Source organism: Beta vulgaris, chromosome 4, assembly GCF_026745355.1.
Source record: "Beta vulgaris subsp. vulgaris cultivar EL10 chromosome 4, EL10.2, whole genome shotgun sequence".
Classification (NCBI taxonomy): Eukaryota; Viridiplantae; Streptophyta; class Magnoliopsida; order Caryophyllales; family Amaranthaceae; genus Beta; species Beta vulgaris.
Window position 1 is genome coordinate 34265269 of NC_079205.1, and position 25241 is coordinate 34290509.

The 25241-nt window shown below is 32.1% G+C and overlaps 1 protein-coding gene across 1 annotated transcript; it reads right to left on the minus strand.

Annotated features, from left to right (window-relative positions):
- Positions 1 to 630: 630 nt before the first annotated feature.
- LOC104883792 (phospholipid-transporting ATPase 1) lies at positions 631 to 8241 on the minus strand. The gene is made up of 7 exons (XM_010668355.4): positions 5520 to 8241; positions 5128 to 5431; positions 3752 to 4445; positions 3490 to 3613; positions 3118 to 3337; positions 2560 to 3018; positions 631 to 1128 (listed from the first exon to the last, which is right to left on the minus strand). The coding sequence occupies exons 1-7, from the start codon at positions 7225 to 7227 to the stop codon at positions 909 to 911; spliced, it is 3729 nt and encodes a 1242-aa protein (XP_010666657.1). The 5' UTR covers positions 7228 to 8241; the 3' UTR covers positions 631 to 908.
- Between the last annotated feature and the right edge of the window lie 17000 nt (positions 8242 to 25241).

Here is a 25241-nt window from a genome sequence, read left to right on the forward strand (position 1 = left end):
TTTTTCCTTTTTATCCTTTTAGAATTTTTAGGTTCCTTAGTTCCATTAGACTTCTTTTTCAATATAAATTAGTTTCTAAAACTTTTATCAAAACATGCTTAATTAAAATATTTTTAAATTTTTTAAGTCATGAAAATAATTTCATTTGTCTTTTAAAATAATCAACCTTTTTAAATAGTCAAATCTTTTTCCAAACTCATTTGAGTTTAAATATAAATATATAAATACTTAAATATTTTTATAAAATTCTTTAAAATAATGGGGGATTACACAATGTTAACAAAAATTTTCAAAAAAAAAAATAAAATAAACAACCCATGCAACACACGGACTTCAAAACTAGTTGTCATAAACTTGAATTTTTTTTACTATTTTCAATTTGGGATCCCTTATTGTGACACTTCTAAATAAGGAAAACATATCACTTAATTTGTGACGGAGGAAGTATTCTATTAAACAATTTAATTTGAGCTGCATCTAATTCGAGTAACTTCATCTGCTAAAAATCAGTAACATCCCCAATTCCCCACAACCACCCCCGTACCCCAACCCAATTGTAATCAGTTTAAAACCCCAATATACCACCCAAAAGTGGACTCTTTTGTTCAATCCTGGAAATAGAACCATCACTCAGGTTAAACTTTTCCCTTCTATTTGTATGGCAAAGAATGTTACTTTTACAGTTGTATAAAAAAAAATGAATAAATAGATACAAGGAGCAAACATACAATACAAAACCTCTATGTTGCGTTCCTAACCCAGCAACATACTAACCTCTATCCTTCGGATAGCAATGAATAATGATATTTCCTAAACCAAAAAATGAAAGAAAGAAGAAACTACTTATACATTAAACTTTTTACAAAGATAATCAAAAGCCTAACAATGAGGATCTTCACCTTAAAGAATCATCTCGGATGATCTCCCGGTAATTGGTTCATTTCAATCTCACCAAATTCCCAATCTGAAAATGTACCATTTTTTTCTGCTTCTCTTGCGATCTGGATATCGCTAGCACAAAAGCGTTGGGAAAAAACTTTAACGACAAAACGAGGAATTAAGCCAACAACTGGGACAATAAGCAGGCACAACCAGGTAGACAAGTTTCCCATCGCATGGAAGATAGCCCTGTAAAATAGATATTCAAAGTTCAGTGTCATGTTCGGATGAGTTGTAACAGGTAAATGGCAAAAATGGTATAATCTGGTATTCGCCATTTGTTCTGTCATATATGTGATGCAGATGTTAAGCATAATCAATTCAATAAAACCCCTAGTATCTTAAATCTCGCCTAGACAAGATAGGTAGTCCAATGTCTGCAGCCTTAAAATTTTGCAAGTATTACAGAGGATTGAAAGACATTGTGGCTGTCTATAACTTCATGGCAAGAAAACAAGCACGGGAAGTTTACTTGAACAGTATTGATCTACTTCGTAAACTATCAGGATTCAGGGGTGGAACTGTGGAAAACAGGGGGGTGAGCAGAACATTAAAAGTTTATGCAGCATCGTCATAAGTTTTGAAATTATTTATGCTATTGATGTAAATTTTTGTCACCCCTTAAATAATTTTCTGGCTTCTTTTCTGTAGGCTATAATCATTGTCAAAAATGACTTTCAGCTCCATAAGCAGAATGTGATATGCAAAACAGATTTTAAGAAACTAGGCCATCATTGTGAATCTGTTACATACAAGACATATCTATCTATTCTAATTATATATATAAAGCCGAATGGATTCACTCAGGAATCGATATTTGGCTCTCTTTCCAATGCCAAGTGTCCCTATGTTTTTAAGGAAGTTTGATATAATAGTATATAAAATATAAAGAGAATATATGATAAAAGTAACTATATATAATCTTTACACAATTTTATAGGTAATGATGGTAAATAAAAGTCTTCTGATAATATGGATGTAGTTGAAATCACTAATAATATTAATATCCGATCACTTATTATAGTATTTAATTTCCTCTGACACTTATTTTAGTTTAAAAACAGAGTAGCTTCGACACAGAAATATACTTCTTTTAGTAACAAATTTTATCCCATGTATGCTCACAAGTGTTCTTGACCATATAAATGAGATCCAAAATTATCAATAATTATAAAGCCTCTGCTCCATATAGGCCTCGTTTAGTAAATGACTTTTTGCAACTATTTAGTTGGCTTCTTGCTTTTGCATGTGGTAGATTGGCCATTTATCATGTTCTGTAAATGGCTTTTTATGGAAAAAGGGAAGGCTGCTTAGAGTGGCTGTTCTGCACTGACTTTTGGCTGTGTTGCCCATAAGTCGTTTATTTTGCACAAAAGAAAGCTACAGCCAAGAACTAATTTTACCAAACATCTTTGTAAATAGCTAATCCAAACAGTCAATGCAAAAAACCTAATGCTACCGTTAGTCAAACAAGCAAAGTGAGCCAACCTATTGTTAATTGCCGAACAAGGTCATAGTTTAAGTAAAAATGCAAATGACACAATTGGGCAAGCAGCAAACTCATAAGCAAAGTTATGTATCAAAATGGAAATATTGCTCTACAAGGAGGAGAGAAATTACCAGAAACCAGGCAAGACAGGAATGACATCAATGACGATGACGCAAATGAAAGTTGCAACAATAGATCCCCATATGGCAGCATGCATGACCCAGTTCCACCTTACTACATCCATTGCCAAGTGCAAGTTGACTATTATTACAACTGCAATTGTCCAGATGTCGCCAAGGCTGGAAGCATCAATGTCAGTCTTCCAATATGCGAAGAGTGGGAGAAAGAAGACAGCTCCACTTTGCCACAATGTGTCAGCCATTGTCAGCCAAAAGAGCCTCGAGTTGTAGCACTCTTCCTGCTGTCCAGGTTCATAGAGCCTAGGGAATTTTAGAAGAGTTCTTCTACCCAAGTCCTTGTCAAGAATTGCAACTACAACAGTAGGCAAAGAACTATACACAACAGAATACAAGACGCTGCTCCATTCATTAATTGCGGTAGTCAAAGTAAACCCGGTAAAGATTGTGTACCTGTACAGGAATGAAACAGATACAAGAAGCTTCATAGTTAGTTCATGCATCACAAGAGACTTCAACTATGCATAATACTCCTTTCAGAATAAGACTTACCAGAACATGACAAGGACAAAAATTGCATTCCTATAGAAGTTATATAATATCATATAAGCCATCCTCTGGTAATTCCAGTGCCCATGAACCAACAACAACGTCACCAGAAACCGAAATTGTGCCATTGAAAAATCTGAAGCCATGACAGCTTGCCGACCTTCTTGTCCACTTATTCCAACTCCAACATCAGCCATTTGAATCATCGACACATCATTGGCCCCTGAAATGATTTCAAAAAGAAGTTAAGACAAACAAACAGAAACAATGCATTTACTATTTTCCCTTCGTTTCTTCAGAATTCGAGATGAATGCTTTCAGTAGATTTTAGCAGCAGAAAAGGGAAGGAAAGAAAGAGCACAAGTTGCTTCTTACCATCCCCAATGGCAAGGGTCATGTCATCCGTTCTCTGCTTTATGAGGGCAACAATTCCTGCCTTTTGCAATGGAGCCACCCGACAACACAACACGACATCACATTTGCTGGCTAACAAGAATAGCTGTGACACGTGAAACCACAGAGAGTAAAACAAATCAGAAGATGTTCACTTTATTGACAGCCATGAAGCCATAAATCATACTCGTATGTTCATTAATGTTACTCCAGCAACATGAAGAAAAGAGAGCTAGGAAAATACCTCCTCCTCAAGTTCACTGTCCAGAATATAAACAAGACTGCTACCATCAATGATTAAGGCAAGCTGAGTTGGCCCAGAAATCCCTTCAACACCACCAGAAGCTGTTGATGTATTATTTGAATCATCCAATGCCTCACGCAAACTCTTCCTACATGATTCCTTAGAATTTTTATTAATGATTATCTGTTTCATTCGGCCTGTGAGCAGCTTTGAAGAATAGCCAATTGATATAGCTGTTTCTTGCTTGTCACCAGTCAATACCCAAACTTTAATCCCTGCCTTTCTTAAAGATTCTATTGCTTCCGGCACACCTGGCTGAAGTCTATCTTCAATTGCAGACGCACCCAGTATCGTCAGATCCTTCTCAATGTTGCTAGCAACCTTACGAAGTTGAGCTGCTCTTCCAATTATAGCCGTGCTTGCAGCCTCATAGGAAGATTGCCATCGGTCAAATTCTGATTGATCAAGCTCTCTCATCCCAATCACAAGAGTTCTTAAACCCACTGTGGAGAAAGAATGAAGATGGGCCTCTGTTGCTTGCACCACATCCTTATTCAAGGATTTGTCAATCACACTAAACATAGTTGTATCAGCACCTTTTACAAAAACTTTCACAGTCCTGTCGGGACAACCCAGTATAACAGACATCCTCTTCCGATCACTATCAAATTCATGAAGACCCAAAACATCAAACCTGCTCAGAAGCAAGAAGACATTTCAGAGAAGATGCAAAATACTAGTATGAGAAGCAAAATGTGAATTATACTGCTATTCTCGGATTGAGAACAATGTCGTTTCTTTTGCTAGCAGTGTTGATGGCACAAGTCTGAGCCTGACAAGCTAAGAAGTCATCCAAGAGATACTGAGGGACTATTCAAACGAAGAAGAAATGCATAACTGTTGCTAAAGTAAACAGGGTATACCACAACAGGACCCAATCGTCATAAGTTGTAACATGATACTGATGACAACATAAAGCATGTTTCCAACGGTCAATAATCCAGTCTTTTATTGAGCTAACACTGGAATTGGATTCTGATGTTGAGAGGTGGAAAAATATAATAATTAACTGCATTCTGACGTTCTAAGATGAGTCACAGATGAGATTAAGGTGGTGAACCATGGCATCACTTCACAACTTAAAACCCTATGATATACATTCTACAGTTCAAATCTCATGGGACTGATTTGAAGGATTCCCCTTTCACCCGCTTCACACAAATCCTCTTCATCTTAAGAAAACGAAAAACAACTTATACAAAACAAAAAATGAACTGCAGCAGAACATGGACGTTTATGATTCACATCGAAGTATGGAATAGCAGCATCAGAAAAGCACAAACAAGAAAAGAGAGTGGAAGGGGTCATAAATTCACCTTTGTCTTTCTCCTTGAACATCAATAACTATATGGCCAGAGGTTCTTTCTACAAGCATAAAGCCGTATGCAGCAGCTGCATAGACCAATGCCTGCTCATCAGGAGACTCGCCTTGGTAATCTATTGTCCTCATGTTGGAGTCAGAATTTGTCACAATAGGTACAATAGTATTGCAGGCTGCTAGCGCAAGGAAGAAATCATAGACATGTCTTCCTAGATCAGTGCTCTTTCCATTCTTTAGCAGCCTTTGAAGATTAGGATCAACCTTCACCTTTACCTTTGGTGTCAGCATCTGCCCATCAACTAAAAGTTCCAAGAAAAAAGGAGGAATTAACAATAAAGATTCAGTCTAATTAACACAACTTTATTTAAGAATGAGATTATAGAATACCTTCAATGAAGTACGCAATCTGTTCATCCAGTTCATCCACTGGCAAAATACTGTAATCCGTCCCCCATATGCTGGCACATTTAAATTCCATCTTGTTTTCCGTTAATGTCCCAGTTTTATCTGAGAACACATATTTAATTTGCCCCAGGTCCTCATTTATATTTAGGGCTCTGCATTGAAAAGCTGTATTTGAGGCACTATCGTACATGGCCGTATCTTGGTTCATGAAGTAAGCCTGACCAACCCGTACAAGCTCCATGGATATATAGAGTGAAATAGGAATCATAATCTGAAAGACAATAACTGCCATGAGGAAGGTGAAGAATATTTCCATGCCTATGCCATAGTAGTTATAATCTCTTGGTGGACCATTATTGTAGTCCTTTTTCCTGTAAAACTGTGTTTCATTCACTTCATCCATGTGACGCCTCAGCCAAATACCGAATAGGGTGGATACTACGGTGCATAGAGCAATAAGAAATAAGGAAAGTAAAATGATCTCTTGATTCATTTGTGTCTCAAGTCGGCTTCTCTTAGACGGAGCTCCTGCATTATTTAGCATAGCTTTTGTTTCGCGGCCTGCATATACCACCACCCCAATAGCCCAATCAGTGTTCTTCAGCTCACAACCACGTAGAACAATATTAGAAGGCCCTAGAGACATCCTCTTCCCATCAACCTCCATGGTTCCCTGGAATCCATATACATTTCTATTGGGCTTGTCACACTTGATTAACCCACCAACTTTCTCCTTTTCAGGGTTCTTTGAAAGAGTTTCCTGTTTGGCATACCGCGTTTTCAAATTTGACTCCCCATCCAGATTTATGGTCTGCACATAAGCAACCCCAGTTGGGTCGCTGGTTGACAGCACTACTATATCACAAGGAAGAGTTTCATTAGAAGAAACCTTTATCACTTCACCAACTTGAACATCCTTCCATTTTTTAAACTCAAACTTATCATTGACCAATACTGATACGAGCCGATTGTTTTCGACTCTGTCCGATCGGTGCCTCCTAAAATCCTCAAATGCATCCTTAACAGCTGAGACTATCAATACAAAAGCTAAAGGCAATACTGACGCTTCTCGCCCAAAAACTGCAAGCTGGGGTAACTGATTCAGGATAGCTATAATAAGGAAGTATATATACGCTATACGATGGAACTGCTCAAAGAGGTTTCGTGGCAAGAAGGTGATAATTGAGTACTTTGAAGTGCGTATTGAATTTCCAGCAAATTCAAATCTCTCATTTGTCTTTGCTGGATCATTTATATAAATAAATCTTGCATCTTCCTCATTTATCTCTCTCTGAGACAGACCCAGTCCTTCCGATTCAGCTGTCCTTGATCCATGTCTTACAGGCTTTGGCTCTGAATCACCAAAAGTCACCTCCCTCACAGAGTTTGCAGGCGACTTCCATTGGTACGACGAAATACTTCCCCGAGATGAGGACTTCAAGAGAGTATCATTGTTTGCTGAATGTTCAACAGCAGAATTCCAGTCTGCCCCAAAAATAGAGTCGGCAGCAGTACGAGAAACAGAATGATTCGACGAAACACTCCTTCGAGACGAAGAATGCAAATATGAATCACTCTTTACATAACTCTGAGCAGCTTGGCCAGAGTCCCTCAAACCACTCCCCCTAGATGAGGAATACAAAACTGAGTCACTCTTTGATGAATTCTCAACTGGCTTGTTAAAATCCATTCCAAGAATGGTTGTTAACAGATCGGGAAAGCTGGGCACTCACAAAAATTTACGGACACCAAGGTGATGAGATCAAAAGTGGTCGATTTAAGCTCATGATCTGAAGATCAAAGGCTGCTAAACCCTTAAATAGTCAACTATAGTCGAAATCATGAACTACCCAGATGCTAAATTCTGATACAAACAATAGTTTTCACCCCCAAAACAACAAATTTAGGGCAATTTAACACCCTTACACCTTCAATCACTGTAATATTACCAGAATAAGAATAGCCTAATCAAAGCTATCAAACTAATCACACTTCAAACTTGTACAAAAGACTAAATTACTTGTACAAAAGTAAGATACAACAATTAATGGGGTATATGAAATAGCTCAAAATTCAGCTTATAATAATGGGTTAATAGAGAAAAAACTTACTTGAGAGGAGAGAGAAAGAAGAGATTGAGAGAGATTAACCCAATTGCAGAGCTGAAATGCCCTCTTATGATGCACTTTTTTCCAAGTATCAGAAAATTCAGAGGTCAATGACATTGTAGAGAGAGAAAGAACCGATTTAGGAAAGGAAATCAAAAGGGTCGTAATGTGTGGCGACAACGACAAAAACCCATAACTCAAAAAATCAAACTTCAATTGAAAAAAAAAGTATTTCTTTCCCACGAGAATATGGCAAATTCTCGACCCCGTAAAACCGTCTCACTATCTATTGTCTATCGGGTTACTTTTTGCCTTTTTGGTTACGCTACTATTGAAGTGACCCATTTAAGAAAATAAAAGACACAAAGAAAGGGAGTTGTTAATCTAGAAAAACTGAAATGACGCAAGAAAAAGGAGAGAGAAAGAAAGGAGGGGTTGAAGTTTAGGAAAGTGGGGCAGATTTTAGGTGTTGTTCTAGAAAGAATTTGAAGAATAAGAAATTATGGGAGGTGCATGAAATTGACTGGAAAATTCAATGATGAAGAATCTTTATTAATCAGTATATTTAATATTTGGGGTGGAATTTTCTGAAGTTTAAACAGTTAGGAAGAAACATGGAAAACGAAGGCTGGCTGCTTGCTGTCTTCTTCATGCAATAGATGGAGTTTAGTAGGTGAACAGTGTGGTGTGATGTGAATTACTATATGGGTTTTATTTGAGTAACGAACTCCCACCTTGTTTAAAAATGCCGTGTTTTTATTTGATTTGTTTCTTAGTGTGAATGTGTCATGGATTGGACTTTTACATCTAGAATCTGGATTGGTTCTAACAAACATTTAATGCAAGGACTTGGTTTGAACTTTGAAAATTTTGATTTTAAAACTAATTCTCCTATTAGACTGGTTTCTGTGAGATGAATTACAAATTTTTAGGTGCTCTCAAAAGTATATAGAAAACTGAATTATGTGTTTCTAAACATTTGTCGCATATTTTATCAAATGAGTAAAATGTAATTTATGCAAATATAAATGTGTTGATTATTATGTGAGAGGGAGTATTACAAAAGTGTTGGTGATGTATGGTTTTATCAAAATAGTTTTCAATATATTATCACTAACCTAATAAACATATGTGATGCACAATTATGTGTTAGTGTTTTTTTTAAAAAAAAAATGGTAAAATCATATGTGTTACAAAAATAATTTAAAGATACGGTCTAATTTTAATATAAAAGTAGACCTAGTCACTATATAGTAAAAACTAGTCACCGAAAGAAATTAATTTAGTCACTATTGAGCTAATTTTCTATTTAATATTGGGCTTGCCATTGCCTAATTTTAATTTAAAAGTATGCGGTCTATTAGGGCCTATTCTCCCCAGCTTATTTTCAGTTCAGTTCAGTTCAGCTCCATTCTTTTAATCTTTTATAACCATTTTGTTAAATATTATTATTATGTTGGTCTAATTTATTTTACTAATTACTCTTATTATTATTATTATTTATTTTTATATCATTATTATTTATTTTTATATCATTATTATTATTATTTCGATATATTATTTTGTTTATTAGAGCTTTACTCATTATTATTACTATTATTATTAGGAGGAACATGGCTTAGGTCAGAAGCACAAATAAATTCACGTTTTTTAGCCCATAAATCAATCAAATCGAGTCAAAATAGTTTATGATGCAATTTTGCGCGGTCTAACCCAATCATTATTTTTGTTACTAAATATTATTATCTTATTAGATCTAATTATTAAAATAGTAATATTAATTTACTTCTTAGATTATTATTGTTATTATATAATCATCATCAAGTATTAATATACTAATACAAATAATATAAAATAATTATTATTAATTATCATTATTATCATTAATTATTATTAATTTATGATTATTAATATTAATTATTTATAACTATCATTTAAAAATATCCAAGAAACTATTATTATTATTCATTATTAATTATTCATTATCATTACTTATCATTATAAGTATTATTTAATATTCATATTATTATTGTTTAAATATTATTTATATATTTATTACATTTAATTTAATTCAATTCAGTTTAATTTAATTTAATTTAATTTAATTCAACTCAATTAAGTTCAGTTTAGTTAATCTGTTTTATGTTGAAGAGAACAGGCCCTTAAAAGACAAACTCAATGCGTTAGTGTTATATATACTAGATTTATACTACTATAATGTCTGAGTTAATATTCATATTTAGGTATAATACTAGCTTTTTTTATACATGTGCACATTGCACACCAAATTATTTATTAATTACGTAGTATACTTTTATAACTTTATGTTGAAGGGAGAATTATTAAAATGACCGAATTTAAATTCAAATTTCAAATGTTATAATATGTTGACTTTGTTAAAATGGCGATTGAGTTTTAGCAATTCTTGTCATCACCATTTTTCTGCTCAGGTAAATTTGTTTTATCGTCTAATTAGTAATGTCACTAAGTGGGATTATCATAGTATTAACACTTTGATATGAAGCATCCTCTCTAGTTCCAGAATAGATGACATTAATGTTCTCTACGATTTAAAAATCTCATTAAAGTGACATTGATTATTAATATATTAAGGTCTTCTCCTGTCCAATTTATTTTCACTCCTTATAAGAAAAAAATAAGTTAAGATAAAGTCTAGCAAGAACTAATAAGTTTAGTTAAATTCAAAATAATCCAGATAAGTTTAGTTCAGCAAAAAATAAGATTTTACACACTCAAACAATAAAGTCTAATAAGTCCAGATAAAGTCTAATAAATTCAGAAAAGGTCTAATAAGGGACTAAGGTCTAATAAGTTCGGAGGAGTCTAGATAAGAAAAATAAGTTGAAAAAATCAAGACCTAAAAGTAAGATTATACTTCAACTCTTACAATCTGGCTATAGAGGTTCGTATATACTCAAATTCGCATTTGTTATTATACATATTCCTGGCGTTTCAACTTTCAACCTACGAGTAAAAAAAAAAATAGGTTAAGCGATATATACAATTAGATGTTGAGTAGGTACTATTGAATAGGTATTCTGAATACACAAATATGTTAAGGTCGTATTATTTTGTACTGAATTAGTGGGAATTAAGTTTAGCTTAGTCGGTTTAGACAAATTCAGTTCAGTTAAATTCAACTAGTTTCCTTTCGTAATTTTAGTTTGTGTCGATTCAATTCGTATAGAATATACTAGCCTTATATGCACGCAGTCTGTGCGAAATACATAGAAATATAAAGTAATTGCTAATTACGTCTAATAAATCGAATATTTTAAAATTGTTAAATTTAAAGCAATTGTATCGCGTCTATATAAAGCTAGTAGAGATTAATAGCATCATTCAACAAAGAAGCCAAAACCATTAGAAAAGGATGGCTTATAGAATAGAGACTCTAAATAACATATTCGGTATCTATAATTCCTCAAACAAACAAAATCTATTCTATGACAAAAATGACTACACGCTCTTGTTGCTACTAAATTATGAAGACACCATTTTTGTAATCTCCCGTAATTTTATGGATTTTATAAATATATTTTAGTATTTATATATTTATATATTTATATTTAAATATAATTTAATTTGAAATGATTTATTTATATAAAGAAGGTTGACCATTTTAAAAGTCAAAGAAATTACTTTAAAGGATTAAGGAAGCTAAAAATATTTTGTTTAGGCATGCTTTGAAAAATGTTTGAAATACTAATTTGATTTGGAAAAAAAGTTTAAATGGGCTTGAGGAACCCAAAATTCTAAGTAGATTAGGAAAAGGATTTATATTGATGTTAGGAGTTCTAATTCATTAATCCTATTAATCATCAAACTCTATTTGAACTCAATCTCCTTTTCCTAAGCCCAAAAGGAAAAGCTTCTTTATATGTACCATAGATACAATTATTTTACCACACAAAAATTTATTCTCTCTCTCCTCTCACAAAATAGCCGGCCATACTCTCTCCTCTTCCCACGTGAGTTTTATTTTTTCCTCTCAAGTTTTCTTTCTTCTTCTTCAAGTAACGCTTTCTTCTTCGACAAGAAATATCACTACACTCCTGAATCACGATCCTTCATTGTGTGCCATTGCTGCTACACTGTTATGGCGCCCTCCTTCTTCCTTGTTCTTGGATTTTTTGGTTAATTTATTTTCTTCTTCCTTAAGTTTCAATTAAAGATCATGTTTTTATGCTTTATTTTAATACTAATTATGATTATTAACTTTAGTTTACTGTTTAATGATTAATCATGGATTATATATATTATGTATTAAAATAATAAAATTTCATATTTGATTATTATTTTTAGATTGAGTTTTAATTATCAAAGCATGGATTTTTAGTGTGTTAAATATTGGACAATCATAGTAGCATGTTATAAACTATGAGATTGTTTTAAATTATTAATTTAAGCATGTTTATGTGTGTTTAAAGAGAGTTTTATAATTTTATAAGTTGCTGGAATTTTAGAAAGGGCTTTAATAATAGAGTTTTAAGGATTTTAATTACTAGTATGGTAGTACTATGCTAGATATTAAAAGTAATTGAAGTTTTAATAGTAAAAACAACTTTTATATATTTTTGAAGGGGATTTAAAGTATTTTAAAGTTGTTGTATTTTATTTAGAGTATTGACTTTGATTTATATTAATTATTTTAGGCGGAGATTATTTAGTAGGTGACTTTTAAGTGATTAAAGGTGGCCTATCAGTTGGTTTACACAAGGTAAGTACATACCTTTGTATTAGGTGATATAGTATCATGATTTAAGAAGGAAAAGTTATAGTATCATGTATAGAAACTTTATAAGTTCATATGTGACTTTTAGAATGATTGGATTTTTCAAGTTTTATGCCTATGTGCAAACATGTTAATTATGAGATTCATTATGAGTTAAAGATTATCATGTTTGTATGGAATTGTTGATGCAAGCATGTGGATGGGAACTTTAGCTATTAATTCACGTGGGGGAATCAATATATTATTGAGATTGAATCATGTTGAATCATGTGTTTCTTTACAGTATTATTTTCACTATTTTATGAGGACTGTGGGCCTTATTTGGTAAGTTGACAAGTTATGCCTGTGAAAGGTAAGAATGATTGTTGGCTAGATTCAATAAATTAAGAAAGTTTGGAATTAAATAAAGTATTCTTGGATAGTAAGTTGTGTGATCGCTTATTAAATTCTAAGATAAAAGAAGTTTAGTTGTGAATGTTTGATTTGATATTGTTGTGTTACTTGTGTGTATCATAACAAGTAATAAATTGTAAATCATGTAAAGTGCAACTTGGATAGTAATAAACTTTAGACTGGTGCACGTCTAGAGTTGGACAATTAAGAGTTGGGATACATGGTGAGCGTGTCATGGCTTATTCTGGGAGATGGATTGATCACCATCCCTATTATTTTTCAAAGATTCCTCGATATTGCAGGTCATTCTGAAATACGAAGTGGCGCCTGTATTTCGTCTTCATAGGTGAAGGCAAGTTTAGATAAGACAACTCAAGTCCAATAACTATTCCATTAAAGTAATAATAATATGTTTAAAGTTTAGTTCAGTAGAAGCTATCTGCAAGATGTTATATTGTTATATTATTATTTGTCCCTGCATGTTATTTATTAGTATCATGTTAGGAATGTTTATGATAATACTATGTAGTACTAAACTTTGCTCATTATGTGCTTTGTTTGTGATTGTTGATCATGGCTTTGCCTTATTGATCCTGTGATGACCCATTTTGGCGAGCAGATTCTTTAGAGCATTGACATTTACAGGTTTGCAGATATGTGCATCATTGGGAATCTAGGATGGAGAGCTTGTGTAACTTATTATTTTTTTTACTACCTTAGTATGAACATATTATAGTAAGTTTGGTTTGAAGTAGACATTTATAGTGTGTTGGTTTTAAGTACTTATCTATTTATTATATTAAAGTATGAAGTTTAGTTATGTGTTTTTCCGCTGCAAAATTCTGAATAAGGCGATACGTTATCACACGGGCGATAATGCTTTGGTAATTCTCTATGTTTTATATTGAAAAGATATTTCTGAAAAAGGAGAATTATCGGGGTGTTACAATTTCTAAATAATATACTTCTATTTGCCACTATAAAAACTTATTATATGGACTTGGTCCACACTAGTTTAGTGTAGACCTAATGCTAATTCATGTAATTTATAAAAAAAAATCACTATATACAAAAAATAGATATAAAAGATGAGTAGATATAGATTGTAAAGTTTAACTACGTGGAAAAAAAGGTTACTATGTCACAAAGTGAAAATTTTATCATGATAAATTAATGTGAGAAAGAGTTGCTATATTTAAAAAAAAAAAGAAGCCAGTTATTATGGTAGATATAAACTATAATATAACTTTAAGATTTTAAAAAGCGTCACTATGTTAAATAAGTGGCTTTGGCCCACAATAATATTATTGTGGATCAGGTTCACGCAAGACTAACTCTTTACCACTAAGCGTGCCAAGTGTTCTAACTAATCACAATTTCTTTTCATCAGAATGCATAATTCATAACTCCAATCCATCCACTGTTCTATTTTATTTCTCTTTCCTATTTTGTTACTTTAATTGTCCATTTCCCGAACACTACCACTTTAATTAATTTTCCCAAGCTAATTGCACACTTGCCTTTTCAAGTACAAATTCTCTTCTTCTTTTTCCCTTTCTAGTTTCTACCCGGACCTTTGTATTACTCCTAACAATATATTTCCCCATGCCAACCCACTTTTGATTTTTGACACACACTTGTCGTACCTAGTTAGACATCATCAACAAAGTTAGATTTCAATCAAAGTTCAAAAGCAAGCCATTCTACCACCACCATCAACAACTCCTACAACCAACACTTTATCTCCTCCCACCGTGCAAAACAAATCACGTCAGAAGTACAAAAACACCGGGACAAATAAAGCAAGCTAGCAGTACACTAACACCACGACCACCACCTTCCATCACCACCGTGCGTCATCCCCATGAATTCGCCCCCCTCTCTTCCCATTCTACCACCACCATCATCAACTCTCACGACCGCCAGTCTGCCACTCTCTCTCCTCCCACCGTCGCCTCATGCTCCTTCCTTTCGCGAGATCGAATTCTTCGGTAATTTAGATTTTCATTTTAATTTACTTACTCGACATCCCTATTCCCTAATTTCATCCATATTTCAAATATTTATTGAACAAATCGAACATGAGAATTAAATTTGAAATTGTATTTTTGAAAACTTGTAGTTACTTTGCTTGCAATTGCTATTGTTATTGCTCACGAAATACCACCACCTTACAGTAATAATTTTGAAGAAATACCTTTTTTCGTTTTCATGATTCAACTTGCAATTGCTCTGTTTGCTACTCTTGATAGTTGATTGTCAATGGCACTTCACTTGTCTTTGTGCTTAAAATTAATATTACAAAAAAATATTTAGACTTTAGAATTGTAAAAGTATAATGAAGAAATGAAATTTATAACTGCTTCGTAATAATCTCATCTAAATTTGGCGCTTGTTTTTTTTGTTGGTTTCTTGTGAGGTAATTAAAGAGAGTATTTGATAATAATTGTTGTAATTATAACATTATATTTTTCTAAAAAAAACAAAATTACAATAAAATAAATTTAATCACTTTTGGCCAACTATCCAACATTATTATATTTTTTTCTTTCTTTAATATAAATACATAGATAAATAATGATCTAAGGTGAAACATTATCATTCTTGTCCTTAGATTCCTTGTACCGTTCAGGTATAAAGATCTCATCTTCAAACTCATCTATGTTCTCAGTGTTATAGTAGATATAGGTGGATCTTCTTTTAGGTTGAGGCTCATCCTCCTCTAACTCCGGATTATTCTCAAATCTGAAGGCAACATGGTATATATCGGTTCTGGTCTGGCCTCTAGCACAGTTAAACTCCACAATGAGCTCATCATCGCTATCCGTACATGCTCTTAACACATTACGCATAACATATTCTAGACTGGTGTAATTATTCCTATCACCTCCATCATAACTTATAATAATGGAATTATGGTAGCTTTCTACTCTATTATATCGACTGGCAGACATGGTTAAGAATCTACAACAAATAAAGATATTCCAATTGATATATTTAGTATTCTCCCTGAACGCAATTCCCAACAATAAACAATAAGTAGCTACGACCAACAACATAGACACAAGATAGTAGAGAAAAAAATTATAATCATGCTGAACTAACTATTTAATGCAGACATATAATATTTCTATCATATATACCCTTCTTATAGTACCCATTCTCACAATACAACAAAATAAACTAAAAGTATTAAAATAATGAATAATAATTATTTTAATTTTTGATTAAATAATAAATAAAATGATAAAAAAACGTTGAACTCAAAAAAAAATCCGAAAAAAATTTCGACAAATAAAAAAAATTCGAACCATAAAAATTTCAAACCTTATTTTTTTCGAATATAATTTTTCGAATGTTAATTTAAAAATAATAACATGTTTTAAAAATTAATTTAAACACCACGAATAAGTAGAAGCTCAATTCTAAGAAATTCATTTAAATAACTAGCTATTTAGGCGCCTAAATTTTTTAAAATAACCTAAAAGTCCCAGATATCACTTTGTAAACCCTAATAATTCTCTCTTTTCCAAAAATGCTTTTCAAATATAAAATTAGAGTATCATTAAAGTATTATCGCCCGTGTGATAACGTATCAGCTTATTCAGAATTTTGCAGCGTACAACATATAACTAACTTTATAACTAAAATATAATAAATACCAAAGTCAACTTTAAAACGAAACAACAATGTTAACGTCAACTCCAAACCATTAACTTAACTATAAATGTATCAACCATAAAACAATAAATAAATCAACATGCTACACAAGCTCTCCATTCCCGAAAACCCATGATGCATCATTTGCACACCTGTATATATCAATGCACTAGAGAAACTGCTCACCAAGAATGGATCATCACAGGATCAATAAGGCAAAGCCATGATCCACACATACAAACAAAGCACGTAATCAACAAAGCTGAGTACTACATAGTAATAAATAAACATTCCTAATAGGATACTAATAAAATTAAGTAGGGATAAATAACAACATAACAATCTGCAAATAACTTTTTACTGAACTAAACTTTACCAACACTTTTTTATTACTTTAATGGAATAGTCGTTGGACCGAGTTTCCTAACTAAAAACCAGTCTTCTCTTTGGAAGACGAAATACGGGCGTGACTCTGTATTCCCATGACCTACGATATCGAGGAACCTTTTAAATAAAAATAGGAACGGTGATCAATCTGAACCCAGAAAAAACCATGGCCCGGTCACCATGTACCCCAACTCCTGATTGTCCAACTTCAGACGTGCACCAGTCTAAAGTTTATTACTATCCAAGTTTCACTTTACATGATTTACCAAATTATTATTACTTATTATGACACACAAGCAACACAGATAAAATATAATCAAACATTTACAACTTTATTTTTATCTTAGGATTAAATAAAAGATCATACAACTTATAACCAAGATTAATTCCATCTTTAATCAAATCTGCTTCTTATTTGTTGAACCTAGCCAACAACCAACTTACCTTCCAAAGCTATCAATTATCAAATTACCAAATAAGGCCCACAGTTCTCATATAGTAGTGAAAATAATAATATAAGGGAACACATGATTCAATCATGATCCAAACCGATAAATATACTAATTCCCCCCGCGTGAATTAATAAATGAAGTTCCCAACCAACATGCTTGCATCAATCTTCCATACAAACATGATATAAATCTCATAATTAAATCTCATACTTAACATGTTTGCACACATGCATGAAACATGTAAAACCAACACAATAGCTATCATATATGAACTCACAAAGATCCTATACGTGATAGTACATAACTTTCATTCCTAAAATCATGATACTACATCAAACAACACATAGGTATGTACGTACCTTGTGTAGACAAATTGATAGGCTACTTTAACAACTTTTGAAGTCGCCTATCTATAAAGATTTCTCCGCCTAAACCAACCAATAAAATTTATAATCAATACTCCAAATAAATTCCAGCAACTTTAAAATACTTTAAATCTCCTTTAAAAATATTTAAAAGTTGTTTTCATCATCAAAACTTCAATTACTTATACTCCCTAGCATAGAACTACTACACTAGTCATTAAAATCCATAACACTCCATTAATAATAACCTTTCTAAAATTCCAGCAACATATAATTTATTAAAACTCTCTTTAATCATACTTAAATATGCTTAAATTCACAAGTTTATTCTATTTCATAGCTCATAACATACTACTATGATTTTCCAATCTTTAACACCCTAAAAATCCATGCTTTGATAATTAAAAAACTAATTTAAACATAATAATCAAATCTGAATTTTCATTCTTTCAATACATAATTTATATAATCATAGAGACATCATTAAAATAGTAAATTAAAGCTTCTAAACATAATTAGTACTAAAACAAATAATAAAAATATAATTTTAAATCAAAACTTGAGAGGAAGAAAAGTAATCAAACCAACACAAAGAAGGAAGGAACAAGAAAAGGGGAGCCGGCGTGAACTAAGGCAGCAGCGGTGGTAACGATGGTGGTCGGTGGTGAAGGTGTGAAGTGGAGGAGGATTTCTTATTGAGGAAGAAATTATTTCTTGAAGGAGAAGGAAAGAAAAAGGAAGAAAAAAAAACGCGGAAGAGAGGAAACAAAGGATTACTATCGGCTTCTTTGTGAGAGGGAGGAGAGAAAAGTTTTTGTGTGGGTGAAATTTGGGTCCAATGTATTTATAGGCATGTTTTCCTTTTGGGCTTAGGAAAAAGCAATTGGGTTTTAAATAGAGTTTAATGATGAATGGTATTGATGATTTAAAACTCTTTACATCATTAGAAGTCATTTTCCTAGTCCAATTAGTATTTGGGTTCCTCAAGCCCATTTAAACCCCCTTTTCAAATCCAAATAGTATTTTCAATATTTTCCAAAGCATGCCTTAACAAAATATTTTAATTTCCTTCATTCCTTAAAATAATTCATTTGACTTTCAAAATAGTCAAACTTTTAAATAAATAAATTATTTCAAACTAAATTATATATATATATGTATATATATACACTAATATATGTTTATTAAATTCATAAATTTACGGGGGATTACAGAAGACTGAAGACAGAAAGAGTAAGATGGGAGGAGATGAAAATCGTGAGTGTTGAAGCAGTAATGAGAATATGTAAGGGAGGTTGTTATGATGGATGTTAGCGGAGAGATAATGGAGGTGGTTGTGGTGATGGTAATGTGTCAACCCACCGCGGGGCATCCACAAGGTAACATCAACTATATAGATTAGAGAGGAGAGAAATTATGGCCAAAACCCACTACAGGAGAGGGAAAAGGGAATGTGTGCAAAAGAATTAAAAGAAAATTCGTTTACCTATTGTAGCAGGTCAATGACCTCTTGGGACCGATTTTATAAAAATGGTGCATAGTTGGGACCGTTCAGGATTAATCCTTAGTTGGGATTGAAAATGACGGAACACCTATAATTGGGACTGTTGCTATCAATTTTTCCATACTAAAATTAGTTAAAACTTCGAGGTATTACACTAAAGCAAACAATTTCCCCTGACTCACTCATTCCTGGCTCCTGCATTACTTCATGGGATTTCTCCTACGACCCGTGTGATGCTCTCTTCTCTGGAAAAATTCACGTGCAACTTCACATGCGACTGAGTAAGTGATTTTGACATCAGTTGAGTTACTAAACTTAGTCTTGACTCGACGAATTCTCAGCTTCAGCTGAGTTGCTGAACTTAGTATTGACCGACGAGTTACTCGGCTTCACTCTATTCTATTCTTGGAACCCTCCCACCACCCCGAAATCCCCACCCACTTGAATCTCCCACCACCACCACCATCAGCCACCAAAAACAAAACCCAAACGTGATCAAATTTCCAAAAATAAATTAAGAACAAATTCAATGATCTAACCTTCAAAACTCAGAATTTTGGCAATTTGAGAGAAGAAGAGAGGATATTGAAGGAGGAGGAGGAGGAGGAGGAGGAGGAGGAGGAGGAGGAGGAGGAGGAGGAGGAGGAGGAGGAGACAGAAAAAACTCCCACCACCACCATCGTAAAAAATACAAAGAAGACGATGGTTGTGGGCTTTGGAGGTGAAAGAAGAGGATAGAGAAAGAGTAAAAAGAGGAAAGATGATGGTGGTTTTGAGGGTGATTCAGTTGATGGTGGTTTTTTGGAGAGTGAGGTGATGGTGATTGTGGGTTGTAGATGGAAAGAGAGGAGAGCGGAGATGTTTTTTTTTTCAATTTTTTCTAAATTAAAATTAATTATCTGGTGGTGGAAATGACCCACAACCATCTAGTGGTGCAACAGTCAAGCCAATTTGGTGGTGGAAAAGGTTACTTAGTTGAAACCTACTACTATAGATAATTTTTTAAGCCAACATGTTAAAAGTTTAAATGATATCAAAGTTAGCTTATTCTATGACTAACCTTATATGCACGCGATACATGCATGTGTTAATTTGAAAACTTGTTATTCTATTATATACTCCATCGGTACTATTGTTATGATTAAACTTAAAATGTGAAAGATTAATAATTATATGAATTTATATATATTAATTTGCTAATGTAAATAACGAACAAAGGTTGTGAGTGATTTTTAATACTATTTTTTTGTGAATGAATTTCGAACAAAAAACAATAGACATAATGAGTTGGTTTGACTGAATTAAAGAGTATTAAAGGCAGTGATTATTTCAGACTTTTCAGGTGGCCGTCATGTATACTATCTTCTCTTACAAAAAAGGTCAAGATATTTTGTCCATTTAATTTTTTAATTGAAATATATGATGCATATACCATTTTTAACTTGTTTAGAATGACAAGTTGAAATGAGAAAAGGGTTCTTAAATTATTTTATTTAATTTTTTTTTATTCCATTAGATCATTAAGGGTAATTTAGTATATATTTTCGGGGGAGACACCATCTTCTTCCTTCCTTTGGTTATATAATAAAGACTAGCTTTATATGCATGCAATGCGTGCATTAATTTTAAAACTTGTTATTCTATTATATATTCTATCAGTACTATAGTTATGATTACACTTAAAATGTGAAAGATTAATAGTTAGATGAATTTAGATATATTAATTTGCTAATTTAAAAAACTAACAATAGTTTGTGAGTGACTTTTAATATTCATATTTTGTGAAAGAATTTTGAATAAAAATAATAGACATTATGAGCTGGTTCTAATGAATTAAAGAGTATCAAATGTAGACAGTGTTTCAGACTTTTCAGGTGGATGTCATATACGATATTCTCTAGTAAAAGAAGGTCAAGATATTTTGTTCATCTAATTTTATATATATATATATATATATATATATAATATTTATATATATAATATATATATATATTATATATATATATATATATATATATATATATATTATATATATATAATATATATATATTATTTGATACATATGCCAATTTTAACTTGCTTAGATTCACAAGTTCAAAAGAAAAAAATTCTTAATTACTTTATTTTGTAATATTTTTATTTCATTAGATCATTAAGAGTATTTTAATATTTTTGAGAAGGTGATACCATCTTCATCCCCCTCCCTAATCTTCTCTCTCTCTCTCTCTCTCTCTCTCTCTCTCTCTCTATATATATATATTATATATATATATATATATATATATAATATATATATATATATATATATATATATATATGTGTGAAACTATTGGGTCAGACCGTCTGACCCAATGTGTTTGGTCGGACGGGCTGAGCTCAAAATATTCACAGAAGAAATTAGAGAATCTGAAATTCTTTCAATGTCAGTTCTCCCAAGTCCCAACAATCAGCTTTATCCCAAAGTCCTTCAATGTCCACCAAACTATTGAAACCCACAAAAACCATCCTTCTCTCTCCTTGCTTCCTTTGCGCCGTTATACTTTTTCTGGTTTTTTGGGCATGGAATTAACAGCAATAACTAAAGGTGGTGAAGGGTAAGAATTATTAGTTGGAGTAGTGGTAACAGTAACAGGCTTGACATGATTTTGCACAAAGTAAATAATATCATTGTATAGTTTCCTCATGTGCGCAAGCTCCGACGTTAGCATTGTCTTCAGAAAGTGTAGTGAGTGCATCGGCGTACGAGCATTTAGAAGAGGCAGGTTTCCATTGTGGTAGATTTTCAGTTGGAGATTCAAGTGAAAATGAAACACCATTCACAACAAATTGAGGTTAGAAGTTTTCTTCATGAAATTCTTAATTTTAGTCTTCATTCTTTTCCTATTTTTCATTTTCAGTTGGACTTTGTTTTGTTTCAGTTGGACTTTGGTTTGTTTTAGTTGGACTTTGTTTTGTTTCAGTTGGACTTTGTTTTGTTTCAGTTGGACTTTGTTTCGTAATATGTATACCAACTGAAACAAATAATGGACCAACTGAAACAAAAAATGGACCAACTGAAAGAAATAATGGGCCAACTGAAAGAAATAATGGACTAACTGAAAAAAAAATTAATACTAACTGAAAAAAAATGAAGACTACCTGGAAAAAAATGAAGACTACCTGAAAAAAAATGAAGACTACCTGAAACTCAAGTGAAGTGGTCCGACGAGAATATTGTGTCGGACAAGTCCGACACAATACGAACTCATATATATATATATATATATTATATATATATATAATATATATATATATAATATATATATTATATAATATTTATATAATATTATATATATAAAGGATGAACTTTTCGAGAGCATAGGGAACTCCTCAAGATTTTGAGGCCATAGAGCGTGCCATGTAAGATTGCCACATCATCGAATTTTATTTTTATTTTTTAAGATAAAATTAGAGTTTGTTTTGAATGAACAACCTAAATTATTATATTATGTAAATTGTGTATAACTTTTGCTACGTAATTTAGAATATTGTTTTGTTCAACTTCATAGTGCTTAAAATATGTTCCGAAATAAGATCTATTCATAATATAGTTGTACAACTTATGAAATAGAGAATGTTACGTAGGATTGTCATGTCATGTCATCAAATTCTATTTTTATTTTTTACAAAAAAAGAGTACTACATAAATTTAAATACATATAAGGAGTTCTACATAAGCTCAAATTAGAATTTGATTTTGAATGAACAACCTAAATTATTATATTATGCAAATTGTGTATAACTTTTGCTACGTAATTCAGAATATTATAATTTTTGTTCCATTGGACAGTACTCGAAATATGCTCAGAATAATATAGTTCTACAACTTATGAAATAGAGAGCGCAACATATGATTATCGTGTTTTTAATTTTGTAATCCCCTATAATTTTAAAGGATTTTATAAATATATTTTAGTATTTATATATTTATATTTAAACATAATTTAGTTTTAAATGATTTGACTATTTAAAAAGGTTGACTATAAGTGAAATTATTTTAAGGATTTAAGGAAGTAAAAATATTTTAATCAAGCATGCTTTGATAAATGTTTTAAATACTAATTTCATTTGGAAAAGAAGTCTAAGTGGACTTGAGGAACTTAAATTCTAAATATTAGGAAAGAGGAGAAATATTGATGATAAAAGTTCTAATTTGCTTATTCTATTCATCATCAATTTTAATTGAGCCCAATCTCCTTTTCCTAAGCCCAAAAGGAAGCTTCCTTATAAATATCCTAATACCCAATTATTTCTTCCCACACAAAGAATATTTTTCTCTCTCCTCTTCTTCAAAGCACACAACCAATCTCTCTCTCTCCTTCACGTTCTTTTCGATTTTCTCCTTCTTCCAAGTTTCTTCTTCTTCAAGTAACGTTTCTTCTTCCGCAAGAAACGTCACAAAACCTTCAAGATCCTCAGTTTCAGTGAGTAGGGGCTGCTGCGTGGCTTGCGGATTTTCGACGCCTCATCTCCTTCCTTGGTTCTTTGTTTCTTTGGTTGATTTCTTTTCTTCTTCCTCAAGATTCCATTAAAGACTATGTTTTTATGCTTTCTTTTAATGTTAATCATGATTATTGGTTTTAATTTACTGTTTTAATAATCTTGATTCATATGTATTATATATTATAAGAATAAAAATTCAGATTTGTTTATTATTGTTAGATTGAAGTTTTAAGCATCAAAGCATGGATTTTTAGGGTGTTAATTACTAGAAAACCGTAGTAGCATGTTGTATACTATGAGATTTGTTTAGATTATGAATTTAATCAGGTCTGCATATGTTTAAAGAGGGTTTTACGATTTTTAAAGTTGTTGGAATTTCAGAAAGGAATTTATTTATGGAGTTTTAAGAATTTTAATTAGTAGTATGATAGTACTATGCTAAGAATCAAAAGTATTGAAGTTTTGATAGCAAAATCAACTTTTGAATATATTTAAAAGGGATTTTAAATATTTTAGAGTTGCTGTGTTTTTATTTTAGAATATTGATTTTAGTTTATATTGATTTCTAGGCGGAGAATACTCTGTAGGAGACTTTTAAAGAATTAAAAGTAGTCTGTCGACTAGTTTACACAAGGTACGTACATACCTGTGTGCTATGTGATTAGTATCATGATTTAAGGAGAAAAAATTTTAGTATCATGTATAGGGACTTATTAAGTTCATATGTGATTTCTAGTATGATTGATTTTTACATGTTTTATGCTTGTGTGCAAGCATGTGATTTTGAGATTTATTATGAGTAAAGATTGTTATGTTTGTATGGAACATTTGATGCAAGCATGTAGAAGAGAATTTTAATTATTAATTCACATGAGGAGTTAATATATGTTATAGAGATTGAATCATGTTATTCATATGTTCCCTTATAAGTTTTATTTTCACTACTTTATGAGGACTGTGAGCCTTATTTGGTAAGTTGATAAGTTATGCCTTTTCAAAGGTAAGTTTGATTGTTGGCTAGGTTCAACAAATAAGAAAGTTGAGATTAAAAGAAAGTAAGTCTTGGATTGTAAGTTGTGATCACTTGTAAATCCCAAGATAAAAGAAGTTCAGTTGTGCGTTTTGAATTATTGTTTATGTATTGCTTGTATGTGTGTCATAACAAGTATTAACTTGTAAAGAACGTAAAGTGTAACAAGGATAGTTATAGACTTTAGACTGGTGCACGTCTAGAGTTGGACATTAGGAGTTGGAGTACATGGTGAGCGAGCTATGACTTTTTACAGGAGATGGATTGATCACCATCCCTTTTTCAGTTAGCAAAAGTTCATCGATATCGCAGGCCAATATGAAATGCGTTGTAGTGCCTAGTAGCACCCGTATTTCGTCTTCGTAGGTGAAGGCATTAGTAGATAAGACAACTCAGTTCCAATAAGTATTCGATTAAAGTAATAAAAAGATGTTTAGAGTTTAGTTCAATTAAAGTTATCCGCAGAATATTATATGATTATATTATTATTTATCCCTGCATGTTATTTATTTAGTATAATGTTAGGAATGCTTATATTTTAGTATGTAGTACTTAGCTTTGTTGATT

Excerpts from the sequence above, each read along its gene's own strand:
- LOC104883792 (XM_010668355.4), bottom strand. The coding sequence starts at position 7,227 with ATGGATTTTAACAAGCCAGTTGAGAATTCATCAAAGAGTGACTCAGTT. Across the intron at positions 3,614-3,751 it reads ACAGTGAACTTGAGGAGGAG|CTATTCTTGTTAGCCAGCAA; the intron begins GTATTTTCCTAG and ends CACGTGTCACAG. Across the intron at positions 3,019-3,117 it reads TTTGTCCTTGTCATGTTCTG|GTACACAATCTTTACCGGGT; the intron begins GTAAGTCTTATT and ends ATTCCTGTACAG.